At 41.0% G+C, this 18,620-nt stretch overlaps 1 protein-coding gene across 7 annotated transcripts; it reads right to left on the bottom strand.

Moving 5' to 3' along the window:
- Positions 1–696: 696 nt before the first annotated feature.
- On the bottom strand, positions 697–17,555 carry cfap20dc (CFAP20 domain containing). 7 transcript variants are annotated; one of them, XR_014766721.1, is made up of 18 exons: positions 17,123–17,554; positions 16,928–17,017; positions 16,660–16,753; positions 16,433–16,505; positions 15,521–15,635; positions 15,239–15,392; positions 14,393–14,539; positions 12,997–13,127; positions 12,271–12,397; positions 11,302–11,427; positions 11,081–11,215; positions 9,281–9,594; positions 7,062–7,394; positions 5,093–5,341; positions 4,180–4,241; positions 1,810–1,904; positions 1,392–1,638; positions 730–868 (listed from the first exon to the last, which is right to left on the bottom strand). XR_014766721.1 is itself a non-coding variant. In XM_084706261.1 (17 exons), exons 1-17 carry the CDS (start codon positions 17,141–17,143, stop codon positions 744–746), a joined length of 2,391 nt encoding a protein of 796 aa, XP_084562387.1. In that variant the 5' UTR covers positions 17,144–17,554; the 3' UTR covers positions 697–743. The 7 variants fall into 7 exon arrangements, 3 of the variants coding, with proteins under 3 accessions (XP_084562387.1, XP_084562385.1, XP_084562388.1); XR_014766722.1 differs by lacking the exon at positions 730–868 and adding an exon at positions 879–1,109; XR_014766723.1 differs by lacking the exon at positions 730–868 and adding an exon at positions 2,086–2,286 and having other exon boundaries at positions 1,594–1,638.
- Positions 17,556–18,620: the final 1,065 nt, after the last annotated feature.

Genomic DNA, 18,620 nt, shown 5'->3' with positions numbered 1-18,620 from the left:
CAAAGGCTCGGATGAAGGAACAAAAAAAAAGATTTGTGCTTGAATTTGTATATCCAAGCACTGAGCAACTGTTATGCTTCGTTTGTTTGCTCGCCATGATATCTCTCCAGGAAAAACCGATATCGCACTCGCCCTTGCACTGTGGTAGCTCAGTTTCTCATGGGCGGGCTAGATGATCTGGTCGGGCAAAGCAGAGAGAGGGAGGTAACCTTCCCCCTATCTACGTCACTAGGGGGAGATTTTCAAACAGCGCAATTGAGCCTTAATTTTGTCAAAGGCGGAGAAGAACACGCAGGGCTTGGTTTACACTTATCGAACATTCTAGCCACTGGGGGACCGAAGGCAGGCTAGGGGAACTCATATTAATGTTAAATAACCTCATAAAATGAAGTTTTCATGTCATGTCACTTTTAAGTCGATCCTTCTGCGATTGTTCATTGCACTTTTGTCAGCCATTATTTTATCAGCAACGAAAACGTAATGATCTGTTAATACATATATTTATAAGAACTCACATATTAAACTAGAATGTCTCCATTTTAACACTGCAATTGATTTGAGGGCACATTGAAACAAAAGGTTTGTAGGATAGCTGAACACTTCACAACCTATATACATAGCTAAGTTATAGACGTCTTAGATCACAAGAATAGATAACCACAAACACATAATGTATGGGGATATAGGCATATAAATAAGACAATTTCATCACTTTTACGTGTTTTATTATGAAAGGGTTTAAATCAGGCCAGCTCATAGTACTTTCCAGTATGAGGATCAAAATAGCAATTTAGACAGGGATCATAGAGCAGATTTAAATATTCCTCCTCATTCTCCTCCCTGTTCTCCTTGTCTGAGCCATCAGCCCCTGTAACACACATGAAGGTCTTCACTAACACAAATACACACAGAATGAACTATACTGCACAGTATGTAGACACAATCAATGGCAGTATCACCAACAGATTCACCGAAGTAAAAAGTTTGAATCTGCTCTGTCCCCGATGAACTATTAGTAGAAGGAAATAGCCCCAGGGAGACTTGAGGGTGGGGTGACCTTCTGCCCCAGAGCGTTGGGAGCCTTTCTCCCACCATCTCCAACACTCTTCCTTCATCAATCAAGACAGGGACTTTTAAGACATTCACACCCAAAGTCACATCATGAAGCTGTAAAAAACCTCTCAAAATCTAATTTCACTTCTTGCTTAAAGCACACGATTTTAGTTGTTAAACTGACAGGCTGTTAACTACTAAAAAGGTTATAGAATGCTCCAGGAGGAACATTGTCATCTAATCAGAACTCAACGATGATAATGAAAACTAATTATAAGGCACAATGTGTCAGAGGTTTAAAAATTATGCTGTAAATGGAAAAGGTTTCACCAATTAACCTTGCAGGCGCGTCTTCAGAGCCCGGCCTTGTAACGAGCACATCTCAGCTGACCTATACAGCCCTGCCGAGGACAGAGCGCTCCAGTCGCATGGGGGTTTTATCCTTAATTGGAGCCGGTTTTACAGCCCTCCTCTCCACGCAGTGCCATCTTGTCGGGAGCGTAACATTTCCGCCCGTGTAACCTCTGACCCCAGTCAACGATTCCATTAGCGCTGTGCGGGCTAAAGCTGCTATCTCTGAGGTTTCTGGACAAATCAAAATGTATGTATTCTGTGCATGTCCCTAGCATTTGATCGGTCTCCCTCTCCCCCTTCATCATGAAAATATCAGCAAGTGAATGTGTGCTGTTTTCATTGTTAAGGTAATTGAGGGTTGGGGGTATCTTTGGAGAACTGGGTTCATGGTGTCTGTGTTACCTCTGGTAGGATCCTTGTGATGGTCCCAAGTGTCCCCTGACCTTTTAAGCAGGCTGGATGAGAGAATGGGAGGACTGAGGACATCCATCCATTCTCTGGGAAAGAGAGATCAGAAGCCAGCCATTACAAAAACAAATATAGGCATAAAACACTCCCTGTAGATATCTTATATTATTATCTTGACATGATGTCCTCATAATCTCCCCATCTTCTCTGCTAGCCCCGAGTGAGCCATTCCCAACCCCCTGCTCTTAAGATCCTCTCCTGTGTTCTTACTGGCTACAGCACAGAGGCTTAGCTGTAGGAAACTGTGACCAGCTATGATCTCCAATTGTACACTGTGGTCCAGGGCAGGGGGCTCAACCTTGCCCCTGGCTGTAAGTAGGCGGTGGATGGCTCTATATTATGTTGCGTAATGACTGTTCTTCTTCTACACAGAAGCCTGAGCTTGGAGTTCTTTGGAGTGATCTTTTGTCTCTAGATCACAAATAAAGTTTAATTGTGAAACATCATTGCAGGGTTTTGGGACAAATCTTTCAGAACTTTCTTTTGTACAATTTAATTGAATATTACAGGCTGGTTTCTCTTGGAACAGTCCAAGGAAGATCAATACACCACCCCAACATCTGACAGATGGGGCCGAAACTGCTCAAGGACTGTTGACATCCATGACCAAATGGGATTTTGGTCTTGTGGGCTTGTTTGTGTGTGTGGGTGTGTTTGTCAGAAGAAAAGACAGTGAAGTACCAATACACATTTCACCCTCTCATTAATGGTAGGGGAGGTAGATATTTCCCATTGGGGAAGTACAAGTACAGTTTTTAGTGTTTCACCTCCATGGTCAAGGTTGATTCTCACTTTACAGTCACACACCACACACACAAAAGTCCTCCTTTGATGATTTAAGCACACATCAGAAAGTAAAAATAACCTTTACCACATGTAAGGATTTTTAAAATTCTATAAATACATCTAGATATCTATTTTCACCAATGGTATCTTTATTTTCTAACTCCTGACTATACAGAACACCCAGGGATCGTACATTGCTATGTGGCACGCAGCGTGGCTAGAGATGTAATTGTTAGATAAATAAAACATCTTTATACGTATAACATTTAGGCAAACTGGATAATTGTGGATAATTCGCCAAATCTAACCTGACAGGAAACAATCCTCTTGGTCTGTGTTTTCCATTACTGTCAGGCAAAAAAATATAAATAATATCTTGCCTTCAGTTTATACAACAATGAGACTAAGGCTTTTACATTCATGATATATGCAGGCTACATCTGTAGAGCTAAGGGTGAAAACAAATATATTGTTTGGCATTCCTGTCTCTGTTCAAAATAGCCTTTTCTGAAACAGCGGAAATGCCACTCAACATCTACATGACAGGATGTTTAAGGGATTCAAAGCTCGTTTGCCAGAGGCAGGCACAAAAATCCCACACAAAGGAACATGTTCAATGTGTTGGAAAAGCACTGACAAACCAAAGGTAGAGCAGCATTTCAGTTGTCATGGGGAGGACTACCACTCCAAACAACAGACTGCAGCACTGCCAGGATACTCAACACAATGACAGATCTCACTTTCAGGCTTCACAATGCACAGACTGCAGAAAAGCAAGAAAAAGCCTTGACACAGATTCAGTCACTGACTACAGCTGTCTATATGCAGTAATGGCGAGGGTCTTTGATTTGTTCCTGCAGTCTGTCCTAAGATACCTTCCCCAAAATTATTTTCTGTGTGGACTTTAGATCCATAAAAAGGAACTATTATTACATTTACAGGCATGATATCTACACATGTCCACATAAGTTTGCCTTGTTTTCAAAAATACATTTTTAAAATGTTGATGGACTATGCATAATTAAAGTGGTGGAAGAGTGATGCAATAACTTTGTCTCCTGTGTAACACGCTTGAAGAGGCGTTGGTACTTGACTCGGCTTGTGCTCTGGCTGCTGCAGCAGTGGGGAGCCGAGCTAGCCTATGAGGAGAGAGGACTAGATGACATCCCCTCTAATGGGGAGGGGCACCCTGTAACCCTGCATGGCAAGACTGGTCCAGGCACTGACAGCCAAGTGACTGAAACCAGACCTCTGTGTGTGTGTGAGTGTGTGTGTGTCTGGGCCCAGTACCAGAAACACTGTGTTAATCACCCCTGACAGCCAAAGCTAATAAGCGAGGCTGAAGTTAAACACCAACACCAAGGCAGGGCTACTGTGGAAATGTTTTCATTTCCCTTTATCTTCTGGTATTACCTTTCCATTGTAGTAATATATATTTTTTTAAAGCGTGTAATGAAAGAAAGCCAAATCTGATTGGCCTAAATTAATACACATTAGAAAAGCACGATCAATGCTCACCTTGGATTGGAGTGTAGGAGAGGGTTCATTTCATTTTGATAGTGATGTCCTTGATTGGATGGCTGGGTGAAATGGAAGGACACAATAGATGAGGGTAGTAAGAGGCAGTGAGGATCCATCATGTACTGTAGGTTCATTAAGCGTTTGTCTTCACATAATAGTATATTATATATTTAGTTTTATAACATTGTAGTAAGACTGTATGATGGTGATCAGTTTCCAAACATGTCTAACGGTGGCACTGTTGCTACATATGTTTTCAATACAGAACAGCAGAGTAGAATAAACCTGTGTAACTAAAGCCTCAAAACTAACTCAAAACTAAAAGTGAGCAGGGAGAGGCCTTGGCAGCAGCCTGTATGCCCCTTGTAATACCATAAAAAAAACTACTAATAATGTAGTATGACTGTAGAGCTCCCCATTGTATGAGATTGTATGAGATTAAGCATGATATTGACACGGAATGACAGCTTGTGCCTCAGCTCTGTGAGTCTCAGCGTGAAAACAGAAAATGCCTGTGAGCAGTTTGGATAATAGTTCTACAGCTGGAGCTTCTGAAATGAAGGCATCCATCAGAGATCTAACGTTCTCTACAGGCTTGTGCACTCAATTAAGGAATTGTCAGATATTGTATTTTCCTATAGCAAGCTGCATAGTGAAGAGGGCTGGTGGGGATTATTTGGGAGTCAATAATGACATCATGTTCTCATATTCAGCAGTGTTGCCCATTTGTAGCTATAAAAAAAAGAAAAAAGTTTTGTACATACATGTTCAATGTCTTGAACATGTATGAATGGAACTGGCCATTGGAATGAGTGGCTGGTTGGTAACAATGGAGGTTTGCAGATTATGAATGGAACTGAGTGAAATCAATAACAACAGTCAGCGTGTGCAGGATACAAATGGGACGGACCATGGGGATGAGTGTCCAGGTGGAGGTGTCGTCACTGCTGGTGCTGATGCTGACATTGCATTGGTGGATCTGGGAGGAAGTGAGACCTGTTGCTCCTCCCATCTCCTCCTCCTCCTCCTGCTCCCGGCGCAGACTTGCCAGCATGCGCAGCTCCTCCTCCTCCTCCTCCTCCTGCATGTGCAGACTGCTCAGCAGATGCAAGTCACAGCTGCTGGCTCCGACATGCGCCAGACTCCTCTCCCCCTGCACCTTTACACCCATCGCAACGAAACCAAGAGAATTCTTACAATGTTTATTTTACGAAACTAAGAATCCCCAGTGAGGAAAAGAGACTAGGTGTTTAAACCAGAACCTGGGGTACATCTGGACAAACCACCTCCTGGTTTGTGGCTCAGAAGAAACATCTATAAAACAGTAGCACAGTTATTGATTCAGTACACTTCTAAGGCAACTTAGGCTACCAGACGAGCAACCCAGGCATAATAATCAAGGGCTGCTTCTGAGACAGAGAGAAGAGGAAGGCTAAAATGTTTTTTATCCAGCAACCAGGAACAGGGAGGTGAGGGCTGTCTGAGACTGAGCAGCAGGGTCTGAACCTGGGCAAACCCTGAAGCAGCCTCCCCTGTGGCCCTGTGATCCATCCACTTGACTGTCCTCTGATCCTGGGTTCCCCCAGGAGCAGCAGAAGCCTCCTCAAGGTGAGACAACCCTCTCTGAAATCCTCCTCAGTGCAGCGTGACAAACCTGCTCTCAAATCCTGTTCTGCTCTCTACGGCACATCCCACACTTTAATATGAGCAGAGGGGATGAAGAGGGGGAGCAGCACGACACGTTATACGATGCCACAGGAGGCAGAGCACAATGCCCACCGTTTAACAAGCTTCCCCCCTTTTCCAAAACCCACTCTGTCCAAATCACAGATTAAATTAGCAGCCTTGGAGCCCAGCCTGTCCACAGGAGACTGTGGCATCCACTGACTGTCAGAATTACTCTCTGTCAACAGGAGCCTCTCTCTTCTAGCCTCAACCTTTCTCTTCACACAAACATCCAACTTTTCACGTATTTTTGATTCCAGTCTCACTTCTGAGTTCTGAGTCTGGTTGGTCCAGGTAAACAATGCCCTCCTCACAGAGTCCCAGCAATTATTTTAGTCCCTTTCACTTGCAACTTCCTTTGGGTTTTTATCACTATCCCGATATTCTCCCATGATCTTTCAAAGCTTTCTCATTCTTACTGCACCTTTAGAGATTCTTACTGCACCTCCAGAGATTGGGGTGTTGAGAGATCAACAGGGGTCACAAACTCATCATCCATCAGAAAGAGAACTGCACTTTTCTGAAGGCTGAAGAAGGTTTAGATTAGTGCTTCTGACATTTTTGAGGACTCCCTTTGAAAAGACATTCATTTTGGACCCCCCCTCCCATTATCCATTCTTACATAGCCCCCCCCCCCCATGGGGATTTTGCCCCCGCTGTTTGAGAACCACTGCGTTAAAGGATTCAATCAGCACAACAAAACGTTTTGTGTTCAACGATGTCCCCAAGTTATCCTTGGTTATAATACAGCCAAATAAGTGTTGAAAATGTGCTGATAATAAGGGCTTCTGATCAGCTACTGCTCGGGGCCTTCAGTGTTGTACAATCTACAACTCTGTAATTATGTAGTCTACAATATAGTTAAAAAAGAAACAGGGTAAAATCACATGTTGTTTTTGCACAGGATTGGACTTTGACTGGACCTCAAATTCCCTATGTGGCATGAGACAGCATGGTTGCCGGGGCCACCTGGAGGAGCAATTATGGAGTGAAAGCAACCTGACAGATGTTCAAATCACCAGCACCAATAAAAAATAAAATGGCGAATAAGAGTGTCAACAGAACTTTCTCTTCTGAAACCATGTGCTTCCATCCTGGGGGATAAGCTGATGAGGAGATATGGTAAGGATCTGAATACTAAATAGCAGTACAACCTTCAGCAGTCTGAAGTCTCCTGGGGGGATCTCTTTGAGGGAGGTCCTGCTCACTGATGTCCTGCATCTCTGGTCCCGGCTCACTCCCTCAGGTCCCGGGCCATGGCCCTGGGTGGTTGTGCTGGGAGAGAGACAGCGGATTGGGACCATCCCTGCCACCTCTGCACTCCTGCTGGATGGAGAGTCAGCTGGGATGGTCCGTCTGATAGGTGTGCGGTTTGCAGCACTGGATTCAGGCCTGAGAGGAGTGTCCCCACCTGGACTGGATGGCCAGGTGGCAGGAATGTAGACGATACTGCACCTTTTTTGAAGGAACCTAGTGGAGGCCTCTTCCTGTATGGAAAACAATGAATCAGAAAAACATCTTTAACTTTCCAGTAAAAAATATACTTTTCTGCAACTTCTTTCATTTGTCTAAAGTTAGATTTAGATGTATTCTGTGGAGATAATGGATATTAAAATGTCCAAGCGGTTTTAGGTCTGATTAAATACAAGAGACATCTAAAACTGCATCATGGTGGGTCTGCTGCAGTACCTTGAAAGGAATAACTTCTGCATAGAAAAACTTGTCATTGATGAATGAGAAATAAAGTCAAGCAAATGTGACTAACTGGATCTGGGATAACATCACAAATTACTTGCAATTAGGTATGGCAGTATGCTATCTAAAAAGGCACAACATTAGTGTATCCAGCAAAGGCGATGTCTTTAAACTTGCATGGCTTTCATCCTTCCTAATGGTCTTCTTATGTTTGGCTTGAAAGCGGACAGTTCTATTTGCCTTCTAATGAGGACAACCTGGTGAAAGGGCATATTTGACTCCTTCCTCAATCCCCATTTACCTTTCATCCCTCCTCTGATAAGATTTCCTATCTTTCCTGATAGAAACTTTCCATCCACTTCCGCTTATTTGTAACCTCATTTCCCTATGCCATTATAGATAGGAGTGGATCTCCTGTTGAGAAGAGCTGACTCTTAAAACTTGTCTAGTAACTATGTAGTATATATTTACTATATTCACTAGTTTCTGTTGGGTTTTAAACTGTCCACAACAGGCCACAAGGTAGGTTAATATCTGTTTTCAATGTTAACAACAAACATGTAAGCAGCATGCTTCTCATTTTTGGGGAATATTCAACCCCCAATAAACTACAGTGCAATACAGTGCATTGAAAGGGGTCCACAGACCGTCAAGTAGAACAACAAGGAAAGAGTGCTGTTCAAGAGTCAAATGTTTTGTCCTCGCTTAGCAGTTAGGGCTGAAACAAAACCTCCCAGACATCAATCACAGTGGCTTAATTAACAGAAGCAGAGCATATGTATCTTGAAAATGAAATGGACCTCACACAAAACTGAATGGAATGTATCATGTGTAAGTACACCCAATTGCTCTAACTACTGTCGTGGTTATGTTATTTCCGACTGGAACAAAGCTGTGATGTATTTTCACCACAGAGTTGTGTGTAAACCAGTCTGACCTCAACTCCTGTGTCTCTCCCAGAAATCTAGGCCCACATACTCAACATAATAACTACATGATGCTACACTCACATATGCTACACTAACATATATTTCACCTAAACTATCTGCTAGAAATATAATAATGGTTATTAACTGGAAACAGTTAGTGCCTCTAATGGTTCATAACCAACGGCAGCAATAGAAAAGAGTGTAGCCTCAGTTGGTATCTTATTTTGGCACAATAACATGAGTACGGGCAAAGTACGGATGTTATTTTCAGTCCAACTGTGTTCAACTGCAAAGACTTCACTTTAGAACAAAAAGGTTCAGAGATGAGTGAAAATCATTAGACTAAGCCAAGAAAAGAAACATTAAGAACTCCTTTTGAATATTCAGCCATTCATAATCAATTTGATCATTAATGTAAGGCTTAAGTCTGAATGTTTAATTATATTCTTAAATTTAGAACCAGTAAAGACAATCAATTTTCCTGTGAATAGATATACAGTATAATCTCTACTTTCCCTTGAATATATCTAATGTTTAAAAGTCATTTCACTTTCCACTCAGCTTTTTTTTATTCAGTAAAATATTTACATTACAGTATTTCATTAGTCTTAAAGTTCTATAATTTCAAAGGTAAAAGTAAACAAGTTTACTTTTAAGTAAACAAGTTTACTTTTAAAACAGTAAAAGTAAAGTTGAGATTAACTCCTCAGGTGTAGTGTGCTCATGTGTGCGCGTGGAACACACCATACCTCATCACTCTCACTAGCAATGAAGTCGTCCTCTGGCCGGGCTCCCCTGCATCCTCCAGTATCCATCTGTATGTCAGAGATCTCCAAATCCTTCTCCTCGTCTTTTGGCTCTTCTGGCTCCCGCCGTCCCTGCCCTCTCCTGGCTGAGTGGGGCTGTGAGGCAAACGTGAACACCTCATCCATAGAGAGATGGGGCTCACTGCCCTCGTCACTCCCTCGCTGGAGGTGTGAGGGGAGTAGGCCTGTGGGGGGCCGAGACTGGGGCCTGGCAGGAGGCTTGGAGCAGGGATGCCAACAGCTCCTCTCCTCCTCATCTGGAAGGAGAGCAGGAAGAGAACAAACATGATTGTGGTCTGGTTGTTATCTCAGCATTCTTATTGACTTGATGAGCTAATTTGAAGATTCAAAGACGCAACAAATTGTCTCTTTGAAACTAAAACAGTTGCACCTCATTTACGAACCACAATTAAATTATGTTTTGGGTCTCAAGAGAAGAGATTGTACAACACATGAGTTAGCACTTCAAATCAATGAGCATAGTGCACAATACACAGCACAGGCCACTTGTGTTTTCTCCTGTGCTAGCTAGATCGAATAGAGAATAATGATAGCAATCTAATTACGGGGAGATATGGATGCCTCTTCAGGAGGCTTCTGTTGTTTTCAGTTCATTTTCATATGGAAATAACCACCTAATCACAATATGGCAGAGTGAAATGAATTCCATGATACTTGCCAAAAGCTGCATATTAATTTCTCCAGTGTAGATATATTTTCGGCAGTTTTGTTAATAGCAGTGTAATGCCTTAATGAGCATTTCAAATATGCATTAAGCAGAGCCGAAGCCTTGGAAACAATGCTAATGTATTTGTCTCCGGTATGCAGGGAGAAAAACGCGTCGCCTTGGCAGAGCAGGGCTTACCCGCCGGCACACAAACGACATCATTAGTAGTGAGGGCGCCACTTTGCTGCAGAGTCATCACTCACACACGGATACTTACGCCTAGGGGGTCCGCCAGGCCCCACGTTCAAAAACACCCAGGAAAAGGCCGCCTTAGAGACTTCTTGTCCAAGCTGACTAACAATGTTTGCTTATTGCGCTGGCGATGCTGCATGTAGCTACAATGAAACACCAAACTGAGATTTTATCAGGAAAGTTTAAAAATGCTGCCAGACTCAATTCAGTTGCCAGAACTTTAAAACAAGGAATCAAATTGACTCAGGGCCCATCAACAGTGTCAAGCAAACTGTTCTTGACAGGTGGCAGGGCTCATGTCAATCCTGACACCTTCACAATCAGAACATCTTGGTGCAAGGTACAATGCTTCAACAAGTCCCACTTTCATGGGTTTGAGTGACTACACATTCAGAACACATTTAGATGTCCCAACAGTGTCATCATATTCTGTAATTGCCCACGGTGTGGTGGACCCTGGACCCAAGAGGCAGCTCTCTGACTAGTACTTAATGTTCCATTACCATTAATGAACTTACTGCATTCAGTTAGAGGCCACGGGTGTGCTATTGCCTGTGGGATCAGCTCATAAATGTGCTTCAAACACATTAAGCTCACATACGGGTTCATTTACAGTTGATGGGTGTCGGGGTAAGTGTGTGGGAGGGGGGTACTGAAGTTAAGTCCATAAAAGGCAATGGAACAAAATACTCTTAATTGTAAAACCACACTTACTGCTAGCAAGCAGTAACTTTACTGTAGAGCCTAATTGAAGATTGATGGACAAGGTCAATTGCCACGTGTCAAACAGAAGACTCTCTACTGTCTTTGGATTCCAAACCGACCTGATGGCCGGCCTTCTCTCGTCTGTCTGAGGACCAGAGGTTGTCGGCTCATCTTGTCCCTGCTCGATGGAGGAGCTGACATCTGACCAGAGGCTCTCATGTCTCCACTGAAGCCACGCACCATGTCAGATGTCCCTTTGTATACCACAGACAAGAAGCATTCACACTGTAAGAAAACATCCTTGAATTATGTGTTTTTCCATTTCCAACACAGATTTTACCTGTGGGAGCTGGTTTTTCTTTCCCAGCACTGTGAAGCCGTAGCCTCCTAGAGGCCTGCCTATCAGAGGCCCTGTTTCTTTCTCTGGGGGGCTGTGGCTGCAGACTCCCTGGCTGCACTGTAGACACTACAGGAACACATTAGAGAAAAAACATTAAAAATAATTAAAAATCACCATCAATAGAAATCGGATGTATTCGACTTCCTGTGTTAGTTACAGAAACACAATTTTATACTGTATATAGTACATATGTACATATATATATATATATATATATATATATATATATATATATATATATATATATATATATATATATATATATATATATACATATATATATACATATACAGAGAGAAATATTTAAAAACCTTGTGAGGCAGTGAAGGATATATACATATACACACACACACGGTATATACAGTACATTGTATGTGCTATGAAATTAATCAGTGCAGACTTCCTCTTTTGCATCCCATCCCACTCAAAATACAGTATATCATTACCAAGTCTAATATTAGCAAATGTAGGCCAGACTACAATAAGCAGCTGCTAGTACAAAATACAACAGACAGTTGATTTACTAGTCAGTAAATAGTTCTGTAACACACACTTCTGTAACATATTGATTTACTAGTCAATAAAGCCAAGTCAAGGAGCTTTAATAATTTGAGTCAGTTATTTCATACCATAGTATTCCACTAATGATAAATAATTGCTTAAAGTTAACAAGGGATTGGTAATGGTGGCAGTGATCAATTATTGCTGTCATCATGGTAAAGTATTTGAAATATAACAGACTTACCATATATCTCTTACAAAGTTCTTATATCAAAAATTGTAAAGCCAAACATCTATCAATTTGACATTGATTTTCCAAAGCTGCTGAGACTAAACTAGCGATCAAGTCCTCCTGTGAGTTTAGTAGTTCATTCTGGTGACGTAAAAGCAGATTAGTCTTTTTCTTACCTGACAGCTCATGAACAATGTAATTCTCCTGGGCACAGGGACAAGGCTGTCTCTCATTCCTCTCTGCATTATTCAGTCTATCTACAGCAGCCCACATTTGGCTTGGTCTGGACTCAGGACCACACTCCTGGGAAACGTTTAATAAAATACACTTGAAAGAGACTTTGGAGTTGGATCATGGTAATGACACAGCGCTAATGAGTTACAGCTACAAAAAAGGTTTTTTCCTTGTGAGAAATCCAGTTCTTCTTGAAAATAACTTTTGGCAACACTTTACATTAATGTTGCATTAACTACCATAGTAATTCCTTATGTAAAATATTTCAGGCACATAGGAAGTGCTATGTTATTGAATGTTATTATGTGCTAGTGGTATCTAAAATATATTAAAGTTTATAAAATGGGTCATTTCAACCTCAAAATTTGATTGGTTGATAGCAGAATGCACCTTGTGCCTATGACCACAGCACAACCCATGAGTTATTTGGCGATAAACAACACCCTCTCATGGTTTATTGCTTCAATATACCACGCCCTCCTGTGTTTTTTTTGCTTTAATGGGACACAGCATGGGGCTTACTGTATTGGGAAAGTGCATGTTGCAAAGGGGCAAGTAAAAGTTGTGGTACAAAACAAGATCAATGTTATAACTTATAAATCTGCTTAAATACAGTAAACTGAGAAGCATATTCAACAATGGACTACCATGTTAGGTGTACGGTATACCTCTTGTGGTCCACTGTTCTTTTTCCCAGTGAGAGGGGGGGGTCCTGCGACCCTTGACCCAAACGCTATGTGGGAGGCTTCTTGGGTCCTCAAACCTCGTGCGCTGGTCAACCGGGCACTGCCTGACTGATCTGTCAGGTACAGAGAGATAGCATACTTTTCATTACAATGGTTGTAGCTAAACATGCTGAGCCAACCAAGCCCCAGCGAGGCTCAGTCTGGAGCAGGAAGTAGGCTGGAGGACAGGGCTTGACTGGTACCATGGCCATGGCTGGCAGGTCTATTAGTGTCCCTGTGTGCCAGTCTTGATTTGCTCAAGCGATGGCAACTCCCACTGACACCCTCTGTCTGATCTCTATCAGAGCAGACACTTCTTCTCATCAGAAAGGGACACAAAGGCTGTTTACAGTTTGCTTGGTACCAGTTATGAAGCAATAGGAGTATTGGAAAGTGTTGACTGGGAAAATGTCTGTTGATATTTCTTAAGGTATATTTCTTAAGGTTCCATAGTAAAAGTGGAAGGTTTCATAATTCTTAGATTTGTAAAGACTGTTGAAAACCAAACATGGAATTTATGTTTTTACAGTCACTTGGCCTTTGTGAACTGGATGACCTTGAGAGAGCAAAAATGCGATTGGTTATTACTATACCCAGAGTATGATTGCTTCTCTCAACAAAACAAATATTTTTTGCCTCTGACAAATGTACTGAAGCAATGGTAATTAGCAACGGTCTTTCTCATTCAAGCAGATTTGGTGCCTGCTTCAATAGCAATCATTTAAAATCATTATTAGGCCTGTTATGCTAATAATACAACACCAATTATGAGAGCTTATTTCCATGAAAACTCAGTGTGTGATTGCTCTGGATTTGTATGTGCACATCCGGATGAGTCAACATGACTTAGACAGCTGTCAGAACAAATAACTCGTTTTTTGTACCCAGAGTAAATTATTGGAGTTTCTTAGTACAGGTGTAGACTCCACATTACCTCATTCCAAGCCTGCAAGCATAACCAACTTAATATGACTAAATATAGCAAACGCTGCACCAAAAGAGTTAAAGTGATCTAAACTGTATGTCAAAGGAATAGCCTACCTCAGATAAAAACTCAGTTCAAGCTGTACAAGCTGGAGTAGACAGAACTGCTCTCCCCCTTGTTTTCTGCACAAGAGTAATCACCTATAAACTAAAGGATTGTGCAAGGATATTTTACTTATCTATCCATAAACTTCGAAATCATACTTAATTTCCTTGAACACCTGTCATTGCTTGAAACTAGTAATTATTGCTGTACATGATAGTGAGGACAGTAATGCTTCCTGGAGATGCACTCAGTTGCAAAATACAAGAATAACATAACTAAGTTTCTTCTTTTATTTGCTGTCTCACCTACCATATTCACTGTTCACGGGGGCTACCCTTGCATCTGCCAGTTTTATTTTCTCCATGTTCAAGACTTGAGTCACATGTTGTACGTCAGTCGGAAACTGGCAGCTCCGAGGAATAAGATCTCTAGGACCCCTCCCACTGAGGAACAAGTCTGTGAGGGGACAGGGACAAGGTCACAAATTACACACGTGCTTCTAAATGTATTACATTTACATTTAGCGGACGCTCTTATCCAGAGCAACTTACAGTAAGTACAGGGACATTCCCCCAAGGCAAGTAGGTTGAAGTGCCTTGCCCAAGGACACAACATAATTTGGCACAGCAGGGAATCAATCCGGCGACCTTCTGATTACTAGCCTGATTCCCTAACCGCTCAGCCACCTTACTCCAGTATATAAATATAATTTTTAAAAACAATGGTAATCCCTAGTATTCTACAGGTGAATTCACCAGAGACAGTGGCTGCACTTTGCTGGGTCACATCTGTCCTTAACATTACCATTCCAGTGCTCTCTGGGTAATGATAAAAAAAAGTATGGCATCCTCCCCCACTGCTGGGAAACATTACACACACACATTTATACCCAAATTCAATCATCTTGGCTTGCACTTCAAAGCACACAGGAAAGTAAACACTTCACAGTTAGAATTCAAAAGACAAATTCAAATGAAAATGTCTGAGGTGTTTTTGAGGGTGCAGATAAGTTAATTATAAGTTGGTAATGAGATGAATGTCACAGAGAAACATCAGACTGTGTGGGTGGTTATTCCTCCAGAGATAAGGTGAACTGTCTAAGCTCTGTTTTGGCAGGAACCATAACTAGGCGTGAGCTGTGACTGACTGCCTTACCTCCAACTAAGGCCCCTGTAGGCTCCTCCTTCATGGTGAAGATTTTTCTGAGCTTACAGCTGGCAGATAAAGTGACGCCATCCAAGCTCAAGAAGCCAGCTCCTTTAAACAGCTCGGCGATGAATGAAACAAGGTCGATGCACATGTTGCACCACTAAACACCAAAGGGGAAAAATGTTGCAGAAACTAGTTTGAAGTGGTAACATGACTAAATAATCAAGGATGTAATATAACATTGAAGGTGAAAAGGGTTCTATTTTTTGAGGTAATACACACACTCACAATGCAACGTTTCAGTCCAACAAAAGGTATCCTGGCATGCAAAGGTGTTGCAGAGAACTCTTTATGAACAGTTGAAAAGTAAAGTCTTCTTTTAAGATACCCCGAATCAGTTATTCTGAAAACACGTTCAATAAAAACATTGTGAACAGAAAATATTAGCATTTTATCATTTTGAATGTAAGGTTTGGACTTTACATGTCATGAAGGAAATAACTAACTCAACGTGCTACTTTACTTTGAGCACCCACTATCACAAATTAAAAGGAAGAGAGATTTTGTGAGTTGTGCTAGTCACAAAGAGATCAAATGGTAACATTCTTGAACCTCCTTAAATTTAGTCATTTAGTCATTAAAGTGTGAAGTATTAAGTATAAGACGAAAAAAAACATTGAACTTTTAAATAGGTATGAACAGGTAGCAACAAAGGATAGTATTTAGGAAGGTCACATACAAACAGAATGTAGCAAGAGAACAAATAACGCAGACTGGGTTACATATTTCCAACAGGATGCCAACGTCTGACTCTACAGTTTTGCGATCAAACATGGAGCTTCTGAATGATTACTTGATGAACTGCAATTTCTTCAGCAAGCATTTTAAAATAATTACATGGTGGTGATTGCTTGAAAAAAATAACTTTAAAAGTGAGTTAGTTGTGATCAGAACACAATCACAATTCTGTGTTTTTATCACAAAGTCTGTGTCTTTTTCAATTAGTCTTTCAAAAGATTCATGTTAAAAAAGAAAATTGGGGGGACTATTGCCAAGGGTTTATGAAAATATGTGGGTAAGCTAATATCTGTATTACTGTGTCTAGGCAGATCTTGCTGACAAAAATGGCCTTCATGATATAAGTCACAAATTGAATGTATTATCATAAAATAAAAACTTGCTAAACAAAAGCTTACTCACACAAGCTCTGTCGAGAATTCTTTACATAGAGGAACATTCAATTGGAGGACCAAGAATCTCTGAACAAGGCCAACTGTGAAAACAGAAATATCTGTTTAAACACCATTGCTGATGGAAAATAGAATAACTTCTAAATCAATAGTAATAACAGCACTCAGAATATCTAGCACCAACCACAGAATATAAGTACAGATGCTTAAACAGGTGATTTTATTTTTTTCACTTACGAGACATTTTGCTATCCTTTGGCATCTGCATTTTAATTGTTTGACTGCTACCCTCCAATATGTACACAAAGCCTTTGACCTCTTTGTCAAAGTCCTATAGAGAAATAAGAACATGTATTAGGCTATATAATGCACCTATGCAAAGAATAGTCTAACATTGTGTTCAACGGAATGCCTGATTAATACATAGGGTGTAGGGTTTCATGTAGCAAAGGTGTACTGTACACCGTAACTGTAACACTTCACTTGTATGAAAATGAATACTCACTTTCTTTATTGCAGACTGCCCTCCACAGAGCTTCCATTTTGCCACAGGATCTTTGCCATGGGCACTGAAGATCTCAACCACAGCTCCACCCTTGGATATTGCATAATATCAAAGGGTTTGACTACTATATTTGAACAGGATAACAATATCTTGTTTTGATTGACCAATCAAATCGATGACGACATTTACACTCACCTGATAGTCATTCTTAAACATGTTTAACTATATTTCTTTCCTCGTCAATGGGGTCTGGATCAATACAAACTTCAGTCATGCCAAGTACTTCAGCAGGTAGCTAACAAGCCTGCTAGCTAGCTGGTGTTACATATAGAAATATAGCTTGCTATCGTTATCCAGCAAGCTACTAGTAGTGTGTGCGGGCAGTGCTGCCTAGTACGTAGATGTAGTCCTCCCAGACAACAACATTATACGCTGCGTCTTAAGCTACACCGATAGTTGACGCATTCTGACTTGGTTTTGTATTTTACTAAATCCATGAAAACATTGAAACTCTTTATATATATAACATTTTTGGTAGCTGAATCGCTATACACATCTACATTATTATTTCAACGCATCTAGGGGAGCTGCTGTGTTAGTGATTACCATGGTGACAGGCCCTCCTTTAACTGAGCGCCAGCGCGCGTGGTGTCAAGAGGACTCTTACCCCGTATCTGCCGAGTCCGGAGTTCCGTCGGTAAACAAAGTCATAGACATAGAAGTGTTGTAAATATGCTTTTAGTTGGACCAAATCTGTGAACATTGGGAGTAACATTTTACACCGGACCGATGTTGCAATTTCGTGAATAGGAAACAAACAAAAGAAAAACAGCAGACCTTCTCGCCTTTGCCAAATAGGCTAACATGCCTTGCATGATTTTGAGGTATTTTTATATAATTTACTGCAGAAGGATTTAGTCACAATTCCGGTTATGTCATCATACATCATAATTTGACTTTTCAGAGTTCAACCTGTAATAGTGTCCCCAGAATATGAACAACTGTGAAATGTGTTCATTAAAAGGCAGCATGCCTCCTTCCAACCACCAGAGAATGGAATTTGTATGACCTTTAGGAATTACAATAAAGCCCAAAACAAATGAAATGCTTTCAGTTTCAGTCTAATGTGTATTTTTAAGTATGTGTCTTTCTGTGATTAATGAATTGTTCACATGCAGTGAGGTAGAGATCATAAAAACTTAATTGCATTTATTCAGTGAACTTCAGTAACTCTCGTCAAGCATGGAGGATACCTCTCATCAGCAAACATCATTTCTTCCTTGCTTTGGTGTTATGGGAAGCTGCCAGTCTCTTGTGGTGTCTTTATCCATTGATTGTTTCATGAGGTAAAAAATGTCTGAAATGTAGAACACCCAATTGCATTTTAGAACATGCCCCCCCCCCTCCCAAATAAATAAATTATACATATATATACGATTAGGACAACAGTAATCAAAAGGCTTATTCTCATCCACTCAATTAGGTCATTATACATCATGTTTATAAAGATGTTATACAAAATGTTTTAATGGTAGCCGATAATTGCACAAGTATGTTACCTTGGAGTTAATATTGGTCTGAACATCCATAGATATATATATATAAAGGCCTTTATATAAATCTATGTGAACATCCGCCACCCTTAATGTGGAGGGCGGCTGTCGCAAAAAAAACTGCTAACATGCACTTGAAG

The sequence above is a fragment of the Hypomesus nipponensis genome, chromosome 9 (genome assembly GCF_054491055.1).
Source record: "Hypomesus nipponensis isolate SF chromosome 9, ASM5449105v1, whole genome shotgun sequence".
Classification (NCBI taxonomy): Eukaryota; Metazoa; Chordata; class Actinopteri; order Osmeriformes; family Osmeridae; genus Hypomesus; species Hypomesus nipponensis.
The sequence above is the reverse complement of the archived record's forward strand: the minus strand, read 5'-3'. Positions and strand labels throughout refer to the sequence as shown.